Source organism: Eleutherodactylus coqui, chromosome 9 (assembly GCF_035609145.1).
Source record: "Eleutherodactylus coqui strain aEleCoq1 chromosome 9, aEleCoq1.hap1, whole genome shotgun sequence".
Classification (NCBI taxonomy): domain Eukaryota; kingdom Metazoa; phylum Chordata; class Amphibia; order Anura; family Eleutherodactylidae; genus Eleutherodactylus; species Eleutherodactylus coqui.
Genome location: NC_089845.1, coordinates 78,303,448 through 78,323,554, shown reverse-complemented (window position 1 = coordinate 78,323,554; position 20,107 = coordinate 78,303,448). Strand labels below are relative to the sequence as shown.

General features: G+C 43.1%; 1 protein-coding gene across 19 annotated transcripts in view; it reads right to left on the bottom strand.

The window, feature by feature from the left end:
* EPB41L3 (erythrocyte membrane protein band 4.1 like 3) overlaps positions 1–20,107 on the bottom strand; it is a 213,437-nt gene that overhangs the window by 128,859 nt on the left and 64,471 nt on the right. For all 19 annotated transcript variants that reach the window (XM_066579582.1, XM_066579581.1, XM_066579588.1 and 16 more), the window contains exon 2: positions 3,094–3,272. In XM_066579582.1, the coding sequence (XP_066435679.1) occupies positions 3,094–3,258 (165 nt within the window). In that variant the 5' untranslated portion in view covers positions 3,259–3,272. The remainder of the gene's footprint in view (positions 1–3,093; positions 3,273–20,107) is intronic.

The following is a 20,107-nucleotide window of genomic DNA, read 5'->3' as shown; positions in this document are numbered from 1 at the left end:
GCAGCAGTCACGTGATCAACGAGTGGCACGTGAGCGCTGCAGGAGCTTCTAGGAAGAGAGCAGTAGCGCTAGAGCTGAGGAACTTTTTTTTCTCCTTTTTTTTAAACATTTATCCGCCTGCCAGAAATGATTTTTTTAAAACGTACAATAGTATCAAGAAGCAACTAAACTCTTGGCTGTTTTCCCAAAATCTCTTAGGGAATAGTATAAGGAGTAGGGGCTCCATTTCCTCTTATTCAGAATTGATATGTCTCAACTGTACTCTCCGGGTCATAAGCGGATGTGTGAGAACACCTTTGTAAGGCTCCACAATCTTTTATGGATTGCATTTTTAGTCTCTGCGATTAAATGTTTTGAGCTCAATTGCTCATGAAAAGTTTTGCTTCTCTGCTTGAATTTCTTACTTAACCTATTGAGATTAATTTTAGACCTCACATCCAGAAAACCTCATTTACTGTCAAAAATCACCTAAATTGGCAATTTTCTCATCTGCTTTTGCATTCCATATAAGAAATTAATCTTGTATAGCCATGCAACATGACTAAATGGCAGCAGGCAGTAAGCTAGAGTGATGGTAATGCTGATGAGCAACCATTTAAACCCAGCTGATATCAATGGGGAAGTGCTGTTAGAAATTTTTATAAAGAAATGATAAGTGTCTTCATTTCGGGAGATTTTACACCATCATATATTATCCTTCCTTGCTAAAATGTCTAATCTGCCACTTGTAATTTAAAATTTTCCTCCAAGTCACACTCAAGATTTGGGGGCGGCCCAGGAGTGGGCTTGTTACTAGCATCCTTCGTAGATGGACTTGTTCTGAAAATAGCGGTCAACAATTCTTAGTTAATTCCTGGAGCAGAACTAAATTCCAAGAGAACTAAATAAAATATAAAAATAAAAAAAGTATTGTATTTTGCAGAAGAAGGTAAAGGTCGGACCAGTAGAGGACAAACAGGTCATCTGTTCATAAAAGACTACTAACAAATAGAAAAGAAAAAAAAAAAAAAACCTAACAAGGATAGAAGCGAAAGATTTAGGGTTGCCACATTTTTCACATACTGTCTTCGGCCGGCTTCATGCAGGCAGATCAGATTCCGCATGTGAGTGGCCCAAAGCGGTTTCCAGCTGTGAGCCCGGCCAGTGACCGCACATAACTGAATTTTCTGTATTGCGTATGACCGCGGCAGCTCACCGTCAGCCAGGCACAGTACACTTTGACAGTTTGTATTGCCTGTGCCGTCGCTAAGCGATGATGCGGGTACCTGTGGCCCATACGCAGTGTTAATCACGTATGGACTGAGGGTCGGACGGTCTCCATTGACTTAATGGAGGCAGTCTGCATGGAATCCGCAGCAAAATAGAGCATGCTGTGATTTTTCCTTCGCTCGCAGAATACAAATATAATTCGTATTGGCGGGTGTGAGCGAAAAAGCTAATTTTACATGCTTTACAATGCTCACGTTTTGCTGCAGATTCTGCAATTTGAATCCACCCATGTAAAGCCAGCCTTATTAGGTAAAATTACTGACGCTTTTTTTTTAACCAGCAAAAACAAGTATTTCTAGTGTAAATACCAGCTACGAAAGAAGTCCATCAGTGGAGGTAGAAACCATAAGATTAAGGGCTCATGGCCATGACCGCGTGTTCACCGCGTATTACAAGGCCGCGTGTTATGCGGTGAATGGAGTCAACGGGCCTTCGTTGATCAATGCATGTGTGTGTAGACCATGTGATCCATTTCTCTACACATAATAGATCACAGTATGCTCCATTTCTCTGTGTAGCACGCAGTGTGAGCCCTATATATTAGAGTTTTCATACACATCCCCACTCTAAAACAGAGCACGGTGGTATAAAAAAAAAAAAAAAAAAAAAGGGGTCCCATTGCGCATGTCCATGTGCACGTGATACACAGCCGTGCGCAGTGCACTCGCAGCCATACGCAGCCTCTGCAGGAGCGCTAACCCATACAGGAATCCGACCCAGTGCCCAGCTGGTAAGCCCTGCGTACCTGTCCGGATGCTTTTCTTCTATACTGCAGATACGCCGACGCAGTAGAGACGTGACCGCGCTGTCGCTAGGCGATGACACGGATCCTGCGGCTTTTCAGCCATGACGACTGCGGAAGGGCCACGAAATGAACGGCTTCCACTGACTTCAATGGAAGCCGACCCGCACAGAATCTGGCTCAAAATGGAGCATGCCAAGATTCTCCTCCTGCGGGCAGGGGGGAAAAAAAACGCATTTGCTTTCCACTCCTAGGCATGGAAACCTGCTTTTACATTGCATGCTCTGGGCGGTATTTGCTGCGGAATCCGGAGGCAGACGTGCACTACGGATTCCGCAATGCATATGCAGCCGTGTGCATTGGGCACAAAAAGGCAAAAGTTTGTTTTCTCCTGGGAGCTATACATCAAACAACTTAATAAAAGGGTCCCCCTGGCTATCCTTAGGAAAAAACTATACATTTTGATTAGAAAACATCAAAACCCCAGACCCCACCAAATAAGAGTGAAGGGGCTGCTGCCTTTGCCTTCATTCTTTCCTCAGGAACGCTTTCTCATCTATATGGGCAATTGTGACTGGTACTAAGTGAGCCATGGTGCCTTTAAACAATGAAGGAGAAAGCCTTAGTCCCTTCAGTGCATTAGTAAAATGGGTCTCTTGGGTCGAAATCCTACAAATTGAACATCAGCAGGAGTCCCAAATGTCAGTCCCCACCAATCAAACATTGATGGCCTATTTTTAGGATAGGCCATCGATGTTACGTCCTGGGGAACGACTTAAATCAAGCGTTATTCTACAGAAAATTAGGGAATAGTGAAAACCTGTCTGACTTGAATTCCCGGCCCTCTCCACATTTGTACAATAAGCTCCATATAACAGGTTAATAGGTTTTTCAAGCTGGTATCCGAGACATAGAAGTCTCTTCACAGTCATTCCGAGCCGAGCACACAAAGGTGAACTGGAAATCATTAGGCTATATTGATTTTGCACTCATACAAAGAACACTTTTGATAAATGAAAAATGGTTGAATGGTATTGGTAATGGCTCTAGTATGATGAGATGGAAAAATAAATGACACTTGCCTTTTCACTTTTCAAGGGTGTACTGTGTGCGGCTGCAGCCGGAAAGTGTTCTAACGCGTTCTGATCGTCTCCAGGCTGCTGTCCCGGTTGTGTGCCACCCGTCCCTTTCTGGTCTTTCTCTTGCTCCTGTTTGCATTCAGATTCAGAACCCGTTTCTAAAGTCATGTTGTTTTAATGTTCTGCGAAAAGAGAAAAAAAAAATTCAGCTAAATACATTGAAATAAATAAGATTATTATTTGTTAAAAAATAAAACAAAAATCAGAAAATGAACACCTGAGAGGTCACACAGCGGGGGCACAGCCGGCCCCCTCCAAACAATAAAAGTGAATACATAATTGAAGCCGGGCTAGACAGAAAAAGCTTTTAGAACACATCATCAATATTTCATAAAAAGATGGCTTATGCTGTAAAACGGCTGAATTATTTAATAATTATTTTTTTTTAAATCTAATAACTACAATACTTAAGCAATTACATTTTTTCTCATAAAAAAATGAATAAAACGAACAAAAATACCCCTCAATCTTAACATGAACATTAGGATCATAACCCAAGACAACTAGACACAATGACTACTCAGATTTTAATTTCTCTTTTTGCCTCCTCCTCTACCTTCACATTTTCACCTGCTTTAGCGACAACGCCGAATTTTCTCATTTTAACATAAAATTTCATTAAAACATATTAATTTTTGCTTGCTGTAGTAATGAAAAGGGTCAGAAAAAAAGTGGCCGCTTTTGTAAAAAAAATAAATAAATAAAAATGGGTAATAGGATCTCATCAGCTCACAAGTAGTGTGGTGATGTAGGGGAATATAACAAAATTCACTAATTATTAACCAAAAGTCTATTTATTATAAACGACCTTGTTTACAGCAGGTAGAAACTCTATATCCAAGATGAGGAATCAATTTAATAGAACCAAGTTCTAGTGCATAATGGGATTTTTTTTTGTTTGTTTTTTTTTATTTTTTCATCGGTAATCACATATAGGCAACATATATATGCCTTTTAGGCTGCATGCCCACGACCGTATATCGGCTCGGTTTTCACGCCGAGCCGATATACGTCGTCCTCATGTGCAGGGGGGGGGGGGGGATGGAAGAGCAAGGAGCAGGAACTGAGCTCCCGCCCCCTCTCTGCCTCCTCTCCGCCCCTCTGCACTACTGTATTTGCAATGAAAGGACGCGGGATGGGGGCAGGGCTAAGTTCCGAGAATTAGCCCCACCCACATTCCGCCTCTCCCCATTGCAAATAGTGCAGAGGGGCAGAGAGGAGGCAGAGGGGGCGGGAGCTCAGTTCCTGCTCCTGGCTCTTCCATCCTCCTCCCACCCCCCTGCAGATGAGGACGACGTATATCGGCTCGGCGTGAAAACAGAGCCGATATACGTTCGTGGGAATGCAGCATTAGGACGAGAACATGAGACCACCACCAGAAGGTTAAGTGTCTACCAGACAGTAGCAGATTGACCTACCATGGATAACATTAAAATGGTTGTACAACTCCATTAAGTGCTTTAAAAACTGATTACATTGGTGTAAAATAATGTGTCAACATCACAGCGACCAGTGATTGGCTAGAGGATTCACATGTCGTGCGGACACACCATTGCTGGAGGAAGTAGAACAGAAATCACCGCAGAACTGGAGAAAAATTGCATGGGATTGGGAAGGGGAGTGAGGAGGTATTACCATTTATGTTGTCTTACACCATTGCAAGCTGTTTTTCAAAAATATTGTGGGGATGACCAATCCCTTGAACTTCCTACCCATTACAGTCTGTTGACTGTAAAACATTGAGCCTACATTGGTGACCAAAGCTTTTTATTTTTATTTATTTATTTATTTTTTGGTGTATCTGGAAAGCGGCAGACCCAACACTTCACCTTAAAGGAGGTTTCCAGAAAAATATTATTGATGACCTATCCTCAGGATAGGTAACCAGTAGTTGATAGGCTGGGGTCTGCTGCTTGGGATCCTGGCCGTTCAGCTAATCGAGCACCCGCTGTCAGCGCCACAATACACAGTGGCCAGAGCAGAAGCTGCAGCTCCAACCCCTGTGTAGTGGCAGGTGCATGTGACTACAGGTTGGGGTCCCATTAAAATCAATGTGAGCTGCACCTACAGTTACAAGCACTGGCCACTACACAGGGGTTGGAGCAGGAGTTTCCACTGTGGCCACTGCGAGAACCCAAATCAGCTTATTTGCTAGGTTTCGAAGCCGGCAGACCACAGACTCAAAATTATGACCTATTCTGAGGAAACCCTTTTTTTTAATTTATTTACCATAAACAAAAACGCGTGTGGAATCAACAGTGCAACTGATCTGGAGTGCGGACTTTAAGTCTGCAGGATCTCAATTGTTTGAAAATTAGTAGCATTGGCAAGTCCACAGCATTTCCTGAACCATTTCCGAGACAGAACCCGTACCAATTTGTGGTTTTTTTTTGGTCTCAGCAGATTCTGCAGCAAATTCATCCCAAGATTTATCGGTTTTATATTTTCAATAGTAGAAACCTTGCATTATCCGAAAACTATTGGTAAAAAGACGTCATGATGCATATGACAGATCTTGATGGATCCAATTGCCTTTACAGCCAGTAGCACATAAAAGCTAGATAAATATGTTGAACTATGGGATATTTAACAAATATATGCGTTATCAGAAATCCAAGTAGGCAGAGCAGTATTTGTTCAAATCTCTGGTAATAGGCTTTAAGGCCTCCCTCACACAGACGTTTTTGTACAGCGTTCAGCGCTGCCATTCATTTTAATGTGGCTGCTCACAGAGGCACCAAAACATAGAGTCTTCAATACCGTGCTTTGACAGCGACACATGTTCTATCTTTGGCCGTTTTTAGCCCTGCATTGCCCATTGAAATAAATAGGCAGCGGTTTCAGTGCTGCTGAAAATGTGCCACAATTTGGTACCACGTTTTCGGAAGCACTAAACGCAAGCACTAGGTAAACTATCTGAAAAAAAAAAGTAATCCTCACCTAGCTGGCGCTGCCTGTCGCTGTTCTCCAGAGCTCCAGGCACTTATCAGCGCCGATAAAGCATCTATTGCTGGTGACAGGAATTGAAATTCCCGCCTCCAGCAAGGAATTGCTCTGAGTGGCTGAGCCGTGGGCTCAGCCACTCAGAGCCAGCGCTAGATGCACCAATCACAGCCATTTATTGAATTGGCTGGGCCAATCAGAGCAATCTCTCGCTGGAGGCAGGGATTTCAATCCCTGTCACCAGCAATAGATGCTTTGTTGGCGCTGACAAGTGCCCGGCAGCCTGCCCAAAGCTCCAAAGAACAGCGGCAGGGACCCGGATGGTGCCAGTTAGACGAGTATTGCTTTTTCTTCAGCTTCCTTGGCTGTTTTTTTAGCTGTGCTGAAAACGCAGCCAAAACGCTGGCAAAATGCATGCCAGCGCTGCTGAAACCGCAGTAAACACAGCGTAATAAAAAAAGCTGTGTTTTTGCAAACGCCTGTGTGAGGGAGGCCTAAGAGTTTACTTCAGTGTCCAATGTAACATGTTTCTTTTGACATGACAAAACTAGAAAATACAACAAAAAGGAAAGCAAACATGTTTTTTATTAAGCAACACTCTGGATTGATTTTTTCTTTTAAACTGTTAAATATTTTGCAGCACTCACACAGCAGGGTTAGTTTAGAGGACGGGCATACTCTCTAGTGGTTATTTCATAAGGGAAAATAATTTGACAAGTCTTTTTCAAAAGTTAAAACAGTTATACAAAATAGACAAATTTATATGATTTACGGGTTATAAAAAATTAGCATAACAAAAAAAAGGTATAGTGACAGCAAAGAAAATCTGAAACAATGTATCCATGGAAGTATCCCCAAATGGACTTTTAATCAGATAATCAGTGTTGATACAAAAATGTCTTTGAAGATTTTAACTCTGCTGCAAAGAGCCTGTGCCGCTCATCGCTGCCAGAAGCCTTTTTGTAGCAATGTATTCGGAACATTCATTTCAGATTCCAAGATAAAAACTAGCATACCCTCACAAACATTTAGTTTAGTATTCGAGGTCCCAGCCTCTCTCATTAGGACTTCAAAATGCTCTTCTTGATATGTAAAATCTTCAAAAGAAAAAAGTCTCTGCAAATGCTATTAACCTCAGATGGACATTATATAACTGTATGTGGCTGCGGGTTTACTTTTCCTTACAGGTGAAATAGTCATGAGGCTTTATATATAACACAAGATGTTCATTCAGATAGATATGTATGGCCAATATATAGGAATTACCATATGAGACTGTTAAGGTAGGTGGGAGACCCGACTCACATGTACAGCCTAGAGTTGGCTTCCACCAGGCTCACAGGCACAAATGGGACAAAGCATGCCTGTTCGCTCTACAAATAGGACTGCCACTTAGAACACCTTTATGGAAGGTTTTATAGATATGAGATCAAGGTCTACAATTTCAATGCTTTCACACATGAGCGATATTTGTTTAGAGAACGGAGGTCGAGTGGACCAGATATCTCTTCCATCCGTCCACCTCCATTCAAATGTATACAGCTGATCAAGTATTGAGGACCTCCTCGGAGGAAAGGTCATCAATAGTTAAGTGCAGGAAAACCTTTAAATTTCCCCTGTGGTGGCAATGTAGGGGGAACTGAGCACTCGCTGCCAGGTTTCCCCACAAAATACATCTAACTGCTGGGGATCAGCAAGGAACCTACTAAAAAGCAGAAACTGTATGAAGCAGAAGACCCCTTTATACAGGAAGAACTTTTCTGGACAAATCTAAAAAGTGAGAAACACAGACAACCCTTTTTTCCCCATAGGGCTCCTTTTAGATGAGCCGATTCTCATTTGCACAAGCGAACATGCGAGTGATGTCATCGCTTATTTGTTTGCTCTTGTGCAGGCTGTTCAGACAGGCAGATTCAATATAGTCTTTCAACGAGAATCATTCATTCAATCTTTCACATTAGCGACGAGCGAGAAGTAAACGATTCTTGTTCTTAGTCGTCTTGCGTTTAGACTCAACGATTATCGTTTGGTTTTGCTTGTTCGAATGATTTTTTTTGAAGGATATTAGTTCCATCCAAAAGCCCCTTTTTGGATTTGCATATCAATCCATCAAAACCACACACTACTAGTCTACATTTTACACAATACAACATGTGTAAAATGTAGTTTGTACTGAGGTTTTGCCCAGCGTACTTGTTTGCTTTAGACCATATAGAACACAATGGGTAAGCAGAATGTTCCTTTAAACTTTTTTTCTTCTCTAGGTTCTCCCAGTTTGATATGCAAATTGTAAGCATGGCAAATGCTGTCAGGTGTAAATAAGACGACATAGGCTGTCTCGCACATCAGCTTTTCCGTGTTATAGCTTAACATATTCCCCTCTCCTCGGTGTAGTCTTCTTTGCAACAGATTGCCCTCAACAGAACCTGACTTTTCTCCCCATAGCTTTACACAAATCTGTACGAGTTGAGAGGTTTACAAGGAGCTGAAATGATTCCCGTAAGCTTTCTCTGAAACGGATTTTTAAGATTATCAAAACACAAAAAGCCTACCAACATTTTAAAGAGAACCTGTCATGCGCTTTATATGCTGTCTTCACTGAGGGCAGCATAAAGTAGGGGCAGACTCGCCGATCTCGGCGCTCTGTCACTTCCAGGATAAGGTGCAGTGGTTTTTAAGAACTTACAGCTTGTTCCTGCAGCTCCCTGCAAGAGATAAGTCACACTCATGCCCCTTCTACACTTAGCTGATTCTTGTTTGAACGAGCCAGTGACATCACCGCTAGTTTGTTCGCGCTCGTGCAGAGTGTTTAGACAGGCAGATTGTTGTTCACTTCTCGTTCAGCGCTTTACATTTAAACGCTCCCCATTTGCCATAGAATGTGATGAGAAGTGAGGGAGCAGATGAGGATTTTTATGCTGGCTGAAACTGAGCGACAAACTAAAAGCAAATGATGGTTCGCATTTAGAAGCAACTATTATCACGTTCTTTCGTGAGCGAAATTTGAGTGACAATCGTTACATGTAAATGGGCCTATAGTCATAAGATGCTGCTAGCCCCTCAGTGATATTCAGTTGTTTAGCTACTAGACTGCATACTGAGAAAAGCACCAATCACAGAGGGCGTGTAGGGCCAACAGCGCCTCATGAATAAACTGCACTCCTCTCTTACTGGGAACTGTAGGAACAAGATGTAACTTCTTAAAAACCACGGCACATTACCCTAGAAGTCAGACCACTGAAATCAGTATGTCCGTCACTACTCTATGCTGCCTTCATTGAGGTCAATGTAAAAGACATGACAGGTTCCCTTAAAAATTCAAAATAGCAAAGTTCAAAAAATATATATCTTCTTATTAAGACAGATGAAAGGGATATATTTGAGAAAACTGCAAGTACATATGATTCACACAAATGCTACATTAATTATTAGAATTCATTATTATTAGGGGGGTATCAAATGAACAGATGTGGAATCCACAATCGCTGTCCAAATAGACTTTCAGCAGCATAAGCAGGCATTAAAAGGCATGTCATTACGTTTTTTTCTTCACACTCGCAGATATGAATTGTGTATTCCGCGAGCAGAAGAAAAATCACAGCATGCTCCATTTTGCTGCAGACTCTGCAAGAACGGCCTCCGTTGAAGTCAATTATTGCGTCTGGGCTGCGGGTGCCCACATCATAGACAAAGATTTAAAAAACCACTGCATGACCGCCTACAAGCCACCGCAGTCATTCACAATACAGTATATCAGGTGCGCAGGGTCACCAGACGGAACCTGCTGTGGGACTCTTGCATGGGGAAACTGACCCATTCGTGTGAACCCGGAATTAGTCAGCAATATATTGCCGCATCATTACTGACTACTAGCTCTTAGTATCTCCACCGCCCGGGAGCAGGAGCCAGCAGACGAATATCCGCGGTTAGCCTATCTGACAGGTAGGCTGACCGCGGAGAATTGCTGCAATTCACAGCATGCTGCGAATTGCAGTCTGCGAGCGGAGAATCGCAATGATTCTCCTCATGGACACTGGGCCGGCGCTTTCCATAGCAACGCTACGGAAAGCAAAAATCACGCCCGTGGACAGGGGGCCTTAATGGCTCTGTACCCAGTAGGGCTTGCAATCTGTCATAAATAATTAAGAAAAGGAGACTGTATAGACATGCCGTGTTTCCCCCAAAATAAGACAGTGTCTTATATTAATTTTTGTTCAAAAAGTTTTAACTTTTTTACATGTATAGCTGCCAGGACACTACTTAAAGAGACGTTTTTAATTAACTGTTAGCAGGGCTTAATTTTGGAGTAGGGCTTATATTTCAAGCATCCTCAAAAAGCCTGAAAAATAGTTATGCATCCTCAAAAATTCTGGAAAAATCATGCTAGGTCTTATTTTCAGGGAACAGGGTAGTAGCATATAATACATTAGTATACTCATCCTGTAAAACAGAAACAGTTTATTTTTGCCAGTATTATGGGAACAACGTTCTTCTCTACAACAAACAGCAACATTTACACTTTTTGCAAGTATTAAACCAATGGATTAAAATATTGTAACATTTAATGCACTTTAAAAGAAAAACAAAAAGCTTAAGACTATGTTCAGACAGCCTAAACCCACCTCCGAAATCGGTCACAGCTAAGTGTGGTTTCCTTTACCCTCATTGAAGTGAATGGGAACAACGGAAACCGTGTAGCACAGCGCAACGCTGTTTCCGTAGTGCTCATTCACGTCGGTGAGAGCTACAAAAACAGAGTTGGGCTGAAGCACTCAACTGTTCCCAACAGGAGGTCGAAACAGAGGGCCAGATTGTAAAAAGCCGGGAAGGGAATACCCCTTTAAGCTATGCATAGCATAGTGATAAGTGCACTAAGGACCAAAGCAAAGAGGCCAAATCTTGTCAAAGCAAACCTGACACTGCATATGATTATTACTGCACATTAAAATAGTAAAGTCTAAATGGCCCTTCTTAATGTTTAGTAGTGATAATATAAAGGTAAACCAGTGCCGTTAGTGTCCTATCAGGGGTGCAGCAGCTCAATCACAGATAAATATTGTTGCGGCTTGTCAGTCGCGACGGTGTCGTGGTACGCTAGGCACAATGTGGAAGCAGACTTGTCGCTCTGCTCCTATACAGGTTGACACATTTTGTGTGGGGGTTGCCCATAACTATAGTTGCATGTTGGTATTTCCCTCAGAGTCTCCTACCTCAGAGAGGTTTTATTAGGGGAGGTTTCTTCCCTGGTCGGCCTATCAGCAGGTAGGGAGGGCTTTATATTTCTACCCCTCCCGTAGCGGTTTATTGCAGTTTCATTTAGGCATGGTGGTTGGAGCTGGATCCAACTACTCCTGGAGTGAGCTGTGCACCTTTCAGTTAAGTTGTGGTTTATTTCCCTCACTCTTGGTTATTCTAACTGTGGTTTTCTCCCTTGCCTTCTGTTAGAGAGTCAGGTGACAGGACAAGAGACATTCAGCAGGTTCGCACTTGTCAGAGCAGTCAATCTGCTTTTAGGTAGGGACCTTTCCTAGTTGGGAGCAGTTTATCTCCTTGTTTTTTGTCTGGTGTTGACATAGATGATCGCTCAAAAAGTGGCTCAAACGACAGTTTGAGTGACAGTTTTGAGTGATCATCTTTGCATAGTCTGTAGTAGCTAAGTAGCTACTAAAGAGCTATGCAGGTGGAGCAGGAAACCGCCGCTATCGCTCGGTAAACAATACAGCTGTTCTGCATAAGCAGATTAAAGCCGGTGTCCTGCTGTGAACTACCAAGAATAGAGAAATCCAGCAGCACTCAAACCAAAAACCCAATAAGGGGGAGAGGAGAAAAAAAAAAAAAGATGCAAAGCCACCACCACGAATTATTAACTCTAACAAGCGTAGGCAAAGAACTGTGAACTACCAGCGGGACACTGGCTGTAAGAATCTTATCAGCGCTGCCGACTGTGATAACAGCCTGCACCACTGATCACAGTTCATCGCTCAATTCAAGAAAACTAGAATTGAGCGAGGAACGAGTCATGCACGAAAACTGCATGTCGTCAGTCCATTTAGACCCAATGATTCTCGCTCAAAAGATGGCTTTGAGCCAATTTTAAGCTAGAATCTTTAGGTCCAAATGGACCTTTACGTTTAAAGTAGGCCAGGGGTACATTGCACCAACATCGAACGTAACAAATATTGTGTTAATAAGGTTTTTGTTTTTTTTAAAATACCAATTCTAGGGTTTTGTTTACCATTTTCAGTTACAAATGTGAACGGTCATTAAGCGGAGGGTCTTATGTATTGATAAATATGGTGCAAAGGATTTTTTTTTTTTTTTAAAAGTGTCACACATATTGTACATAATATCCAGCCCTATAGTTGAGAAATCCAAAATATGGGACCTTGACTTCTAGCCCTTTTAAACATCAACCACAAACCTATTGGAGTTTTCTCAATTAGATAACGTTTAACTGGAACCAATTCTCATGTCATGCACGACAAATTCCACAGAGCTCTAGAACAGATTTAATAACAGACATACAGCATAAAGAAAAAAATGTTTAACCAGCTGATCTGATGTCTGCTTGAAAAAAAAATTGTATTATTTGAAACAGGTAGATTTTTCCAGCAGAACTGTCTGATCAACAAGCTGTGGTATTAATCCACTTTGCTGTGTGCCTGTGCGCTTTGCTACAGAAATAGTCTGCAATTGGTATCAGAATGAAATACTGCAGAGATAAGCACTCTTCTCAGCTCTCGCCTGGGAAAATGCATTAGTCAGTACTCTGGGATGTGACATCTACAAAACAAATTAAATCTCAAAAGCCTGCTTCAACCCCATTGTGCAGTACAAAAGGTGGAAGAGTAAACAGCTTCCCTTCTGCTTCACTTGTCTCATGTACAGTAACAGTGTTTATTTAGAATAGAACTTTAGTCATCAGTAATCAGCAGACATTCTAGAACACTGTAAACCGTGGAGGCCATCATTCATAACCCAAAAGGAATAAGACTCCTCTAGGGGGAGCAACTGAATGAACCGTGTACTTAAATTTTACCCACAGCGTGCTAGAATTGCTCCACGACACACAAGATTTTAACTATAGACCCACGATAAACATTTGAACAAACAAGACTAAACGAACGACTTAACGATTTTTTTTGCATAGAAATGCTAAGCATTTAAATGTACAGATAATTGTGTGAAAACCTCTCCATTTCCCTCAAAAGTAAACACTATATGTTGTTTGCTCAGATGGGCCTTTGTTTATGTGAGGAATTTCTGGCCAGTAGGGTTTTAATTAGTGTGAAGATAAGACATGTCTTCTGCTGGCATGAGTAAACAAGTAGTCATTGTGTTTATGTTTGCTTGTCTAGCATAATCAGCCCTCCCCTCAAGTTGTTCAATCTTTGATAGACTGAAGGAATGCCATTTAAAACCAACAACCCTTCTCATGCAGGCTGAAACTCAGTGATAAAATGACAAAAACAGTGTGCAATGGCTTCACATTTACACGTATCTATTATTGTGCAAATTCATTCATTTGAACTAATTTTGAGTGATAATTGTTGCGTGTAAATGGGCCTTTACTTGCCATTGATTGTGAAGTTGGTTGCCATTATGGCTATGGACTAAAGGGTACATAACCAAACATTTAATCTGCCAATTACAGCGTCTGTTAATTTCACCTCAAGGGCTCCTGTCCACGGACGTAGAGATATCCTGCGGCAGATCTACGCCATGGGAGCCACCGCTGGGGAGAGCTGACGGATAGGCTCACTGCAGAGAATCGCAGCAATTGGCAGCATGCTGCGATTTAAATCTCGCGAGTGGACAGGGGCCTGCGCTTTCCTTAGTAGGTCTATGGAAAGTGTTCATTGCGTTCTCCGCGGCCGGATTATCGCTGCGGGGAACGCAGTTTAAATTTTTCCCGTGGACAGAAGGCCTAAGGCCTCTTTCACAAGGACTACAAAATTGAGAGATTTTGTAGCGATGCTACATCACTACAAAACACATGTATGTAAAGCTCTGGTTTCCAATGGGTTCTTTCACATGAGATATCTTGTAGCCTGAAAGAACCCATTGGAAACCCTGGGCTTCACATACATGCGTTTTGTAGTGATGTCGCATTGCTACAAAATATCGCAACTTTGTTGCCCGTGTGAAAGATGCCTTAAATGACAGTTAAAGTAAAAAGCAAGTAGTTCAGGTAGCCGGCTCAAGGTCGACTCGGCCTTCCATCCTTCCGAGATCGGTAAAATGAATACCCAGCTTGCTGGGGGTAATTAATAAATTACTTGAAAGCGCTGTGGAATAAGTTGCCGCTATACGAATAAGACGAGAGCAGGAGCCGTACAGGAATCTCCACCGATCAGCCCTATCTGATATATAGGCTGACCGTGGAGAATCGGGGCAATTCGTAGCACGCTGCGAATTGCCCGCCACGAGCGGAGAATCACAATTATTCTCCGCTCATGGACAGGGGCCGGCGCTTTCCATAGCAATGCTATGGAAAGCTTCGGCAAGCGTGATTTGCCGGCGGTTTACTGCCGGCGAAATCATGCCTGTGGACAGGCACCCATATGCCACAGCAACTCATGACAAACAAATACAACCACAGAGGGCCATAGCAATAAACATCCCTCTGTAAATACATTCATAGATGTCTATTGAAAAACATTTCCATTTCTAATGAAGCAGCTACAATTTGTGTATGTATCCTATTAGGGATTGAAGTTTTTAGTTTCAGCAGTGTAATGATCCTTTAGGCCGGTCTCTCACTACCCGATTTGAATTGCAGATTCTTCTAACGCCGTCCAAACCGAGAATTCGGGATAAAACGCGGGCACTGAAAGGCATGTACTGTCAAATTTTCCTTCACACCCGTCGGTACGAATTCCGTATTCCGCGAGTATCAGAAAAATCGCTGCATGCTCTATTTCATCGCAGTTTCTGTGTGGACGGCTTCTATTGATGTCAATGGATGCGTGCAACCCGTAGCCCATGCGTGCCTCCACAGTCATATGCAATACAGTTACTTGCCACAGCTGGAATCCGACCTGCTCGAGTGAGTCTGGCCTTAAACTGAATCTTTGCCTTTTTTTATAAGTAAGGAAACACTTATTTTGACACACGAGTATTCAATGAGTATGCATGTGCTATACCAGAAATTGGTAGGCAAATGGGAGATACTACGCCTTGGCAGAGCCACTTGTTAGGAGGTCGGACCCTGACTTGTAGCAAAGCTGCCTTCTAACAGGCCCAACATGACTTGGAATATAAAAGGGACTTTTCACACAGGACGGATTTAGTCAACGTAGGCATTTCTGAATCTCAAGGTTATGCCTGTGGGACTTTAATTCTGCACCTGTTAAAATCTGCATGTCTTTACTTCAAAACCGCAAGATTAAATTCCGCAGCGGAAAAATTTCTCCTATGGAGTTAAAGGGATTGTCCCGCGAAAGCAAGTGGGGTTCAGCACTTCTGTATGGCCATATTAATGCACTTTGTAATGTACATCGTGCATTAAATATTGGCCATACAGAAGTTATTCACTTACCTGCTCCGTTGCTAGCGTCCTCGTCTCCATGGTGCCGTCTAATCTCCCGATTAGACGCGCTTGCGCAGTCCGGTATTCTCCCTTCTGAATGGGGCCCTCGTGCCGGAGAGCGGCTCCTTGTAGCTCCGCCCCGTCACGTGTGCCGATTCCAGCCAATCAGGAGGCTGGAATCGGCAATGGAACGCACAGAGCCCACGGTGCACCATGGGAGAAGACCTGCGGTCCACCGTGGGTGAAGATCCCGGCGGCCATCTTCACAAGGTAAGTAAGAAGTCACCGGAGCGCGGGGATTCGGGTAAGTACTATCCTTTTTTTTTTTTTTAAACCCCTGCATCGGGTTTGTCTCGCGCCGAACGGGGAGGCTATTGAAAAAAAAAAAAAACCCGTTTCGGCGCGGGACAACCCCTTTAAGGTCATCTTGTGGAATTGTTGTTGTGGATTACTAAAAACATACAGAAGACGTAATTCTGCAAATAAAGTCTTCAAGGGGGTGGGGGGGGAGGGAACAAAAAAACCCACACCATTAAAGTCCACAAGATGTTCCGCAGAACACATTCCGCAGTTAAAAACTTAACAAAATCCACACTAATTGACAATATCAAGATCTGTGCTGTGTTCTGCGGACAAGTCAGTCCTGTGCGAAAGGTTCGAAAACCCCAGTCTTCTCCAGAAGGAAAACCTAACCATGTACAGACAGGTTGCTTTGCAGTTTTCGCCTCTCATCAGTGTACAGTGGATTAAATTGCTTAACGCGGTCATTGGCTGCAGTGCCTGTGACAGACCTTAGCAGCGACGTCAGCACTCGTTAACCTTTCAGGATAGGGTTAGGGGAACTTTCACGTGGGCTATAAAAAGAGTGATTTTTTAGTGATGCAACAGTGCTACAAAAATGCATGTTGGTGACACCCATACTTTCCTTTACATTAGCTATGTTTTCACTAATGCCATGTTGCTAGAAAGAAAAAAAAATTGTGGCACGCTCTATCTTTCTGCAATGTGCTAGGTTTTGTAGCCCACGTTTTTCCTATGGAGCCTCCTTGTTTATTGAATTGCATAGCACAGACTTGCGATTTTCGTGTTATGCAATACAATTTTAACATTAGAAACTCCTATTAACTTCCTCGCGATAAAAAAAAAAAAAAAAAAAAAGCTAGTAACAGTGACATGAGATTTTTATTTTTTTTTTCACAAAGAAAAAAAAAAAAAAAGAAAACACACAACATCAGTGGCGCTACAAAATCGCGTGTACAAAGCTGCGATATCGCGGTTGCCCGTGTGAAAGCGGCCTTAAGAATACCACTCTATGCCCAAGAGCCACTGAACGCTGAACTTAAAGGTGAGGTATGAAGCACTGTGCTGCTGCTGCCATTGTATCTTTCTTTACAGAGCCCTGTTCCCATACAAGGTGGATGCTAGATTATTAGGTAACTACATTTTTTATTCCTTGAAGAGCCACAAATCCATGACTGCAGAAAATGAATGCGAGAGAAATAATTGCTAAAATAATCTCTCAGCTCGCAACAAAAGCAGCAAGAGAGTCAATGCCACAACTAGCCATTCATGTAAAATTAGGCCTGAGAGAACTAAGCCTTCTGGCTGGAAATGAAGCCACCGCTGAAATAGAATTTTAGGAAGGGCCGGCCTGATAATTCGGAATTCAATAGCATTTTAAGAAATCAATACATGCAGCAAATAGTTTCTCTTTGTGACTGCATACATTTTATATACACCTAGAGTTTATTCGGACTGACGCTCACTTCGCTCTAAGTGCCTAAATAAACGTGTTCTTCTAAAATGGAGGAATCAGCTCTGCTTTTGCGCCAGAATTATTGCTTGCAAAAAAGAAAAACAAAAGTAATAATTTGGGCCACATGCAAGAAGTCAAACAAAAAGGGGCCTTTTTCCACTTTTATTCCACTCTAAAGACTTTCCCAAAAAAAGTGGAGCAGCGTTAGGCTAAATGGGACCAAATTGGGTGCATCTTATGGTCTGTCGACAAATGGTTGATCGTTTGAACGAGCAAATGATGTCTGAATTCGCTCTTCTACACTAAAGACCCTCCCAATGCGTGTCATAATGTAGTATTTTGTTTCAACTGGTTAATCTGTTTAGTCATCTTAAGGGCTTATGCCCACAGCAGTGACGGGCTACGCAAGTGGAATACCGCAGCGGAGTCAGTCACAGCGCCCCCACCCAAAGACCCCATACTCCCCTCCGGATCAGCTCCCACGTGACGCGCCAGCACGCAGTACAGCATATGACGCGCCGGCAGTGTCATATGACGTGGTCGGCGGTGGGCGGGGCGTGTATTCACGCTATACTTCTGTGCTACAGCGGAAGTATAGCGTGACGCAGCTTCCATTGACTACAATGGAAGCCAGCCACGCGTATTCTCGCGGCAAATAGGACATGCCGCGGGTTATTTCACGCTGCAGAATTCCGCAGTGGAATTCTGCAGCGTGATCATTCAGCTATTTGGTTCAATAGAACCTAATTGCTGCGGTTAAAGGACGCAGATTTCCGTCGCGGAACTCTGCCCATGAGCTTTAGCCCTAAAGGGAATAGAATTTAGATTTCTTACTTATTAAAAGCAGTTACTGAAATATTCTTTTCTGATTGGATTATACACCCCAGCACTCCCCTGTCATCACTATGGAAAACTCTAGTTGGCTACACATTCCCAGGGTGACCACTGCAGGGGTCTATTCAAATTACCAGATATTGTAGAGTCAAGTCAGACAATAGGAAAAGCTCTTTGCAGTCAATCTCTGCTATGGCTAATAGGAAAAAGTCAAGAGCAACCCTCCTTCTGTGAGGTTGGGTCAAGCCCTTTACCAGTGAGGCTGCCTGCAGACGGGCGGGTCGGATCCGGCGGCGAGGGACCAGCGCGTACTCACCCGCGGCTCTGGCTGTTTGATGTGGCGGCTTGACAAGCAGCCAGCACATGCGCAGACCGGAGCCGGCGGCGGGTGAGTGACATTTCTGTGCATGCCACGGTTTGTTTGCCGCGCGAGATTTCGCGCGGCCGTCTGCATAGGATTGTGTTTAACGCAATCCTATGCAGACTTCCAGCGGCGGAAATTCTGCGGGAAATCCCACAACGGACTTTCCGCTCGTGTGCAGGCGCCCTAAGAATTAAGGTGTGTTAAGACTGAACGATCATAGTTAAAACATAACTACCGTATATACCGGCGTATAAGACGACTTTTGAACCCCGAAAAATCTGCTCTGCAGTCGGGGGTCGTCTTATGCGCCGGTAATACAAAAAAAAAAAAAAAGTGTAAAAAAAAAAAAAATTTATTACTCACCTCCCACGGCGTTCTGTCGCGCTCCGGCGGGATGTCGCTCGCTCCGGCAGGCTGTCGCTCGCTCCTCGTCCCCAGCGCAGCATAGCTTTCTGAATGCGGGGCTTGAAATCCCCGCTTCCAGAAAGCTAATACACACGCCGGCAGCCATGACAGCATTGAATGGCTGTGATTGGCTGAAGGCGCACGTGTTAGCAATCACACCCATTCAATGATGTCATTGAATAGTGTGATTGGCTGAAGCCACGTGTGCTTTAGCCAATCACAGCCATTCAATGATGTCATGGCTGCCGGCGTGTGTATTAGCTTTCTGGAAGCGGGGATTTCAAGCCCCGCATTCAGAAAGCGATGCTGCGCCGGGGACGAGGAGCGAGCGACAGCCTGCCGGAGCGAGAGACATCCTGCCGGAGCGCGACAGAACGCCGTGGGAGGTGAGTAATGAATTTTTTTTTTTTTCTCCACTGTATACCGGCGTATAAGGTGACAGTTGGGGGGTCGTCTTATACGCCCCGTCGCCTTATACGCCGGTATATACGGTATATTGTTCAATATAAACACAGTCAACAAGCAAATGATAAACGATCATTCGCTTAGCGATCATTTAATGCATGAAAATCGTTGTTGGCTTGTTCGCTTATCATTCGGTTTAAATACCGATCATTCAGTCACTCATTCACTTATACAGCAATTAAATGATTGAGAGAGCGATCTATATATCTGCCTGTATAAACAGGCTGCACCAGCGAACTGACATCATCCGCTCAGTTGAATGATAAACGTCTTGTCTAAAGAGCCCTAACCCCCTATTACATGCAGATTGTCACACTTCCACTATTATTAGTACTGAAAACTATAAGATATCCTGACTTTATTTTTTATTTTTGGGGGGAGGGCGGTTGTAACTAGCCCAAGATTCAGAAAACACAAAGAAATGGAGTATGGAATGTCTAAACGTTTGACATACAGATACCACCACTTATAACAATGCTGTAGGAACAGGTTTTCCAACACTCTTTTGTATTACAAATAAAACAAATCTAAAAATAAATAAAAAATTAAAAAAAGTTCTTCTCTTCTACAGAATTTTCCTGCAGGTTTCAGTAGTGTTTGCAACACAATCTTTAATATGTGGAAACAATATTTCTATGGTTAGCTCAATCTTAATCAG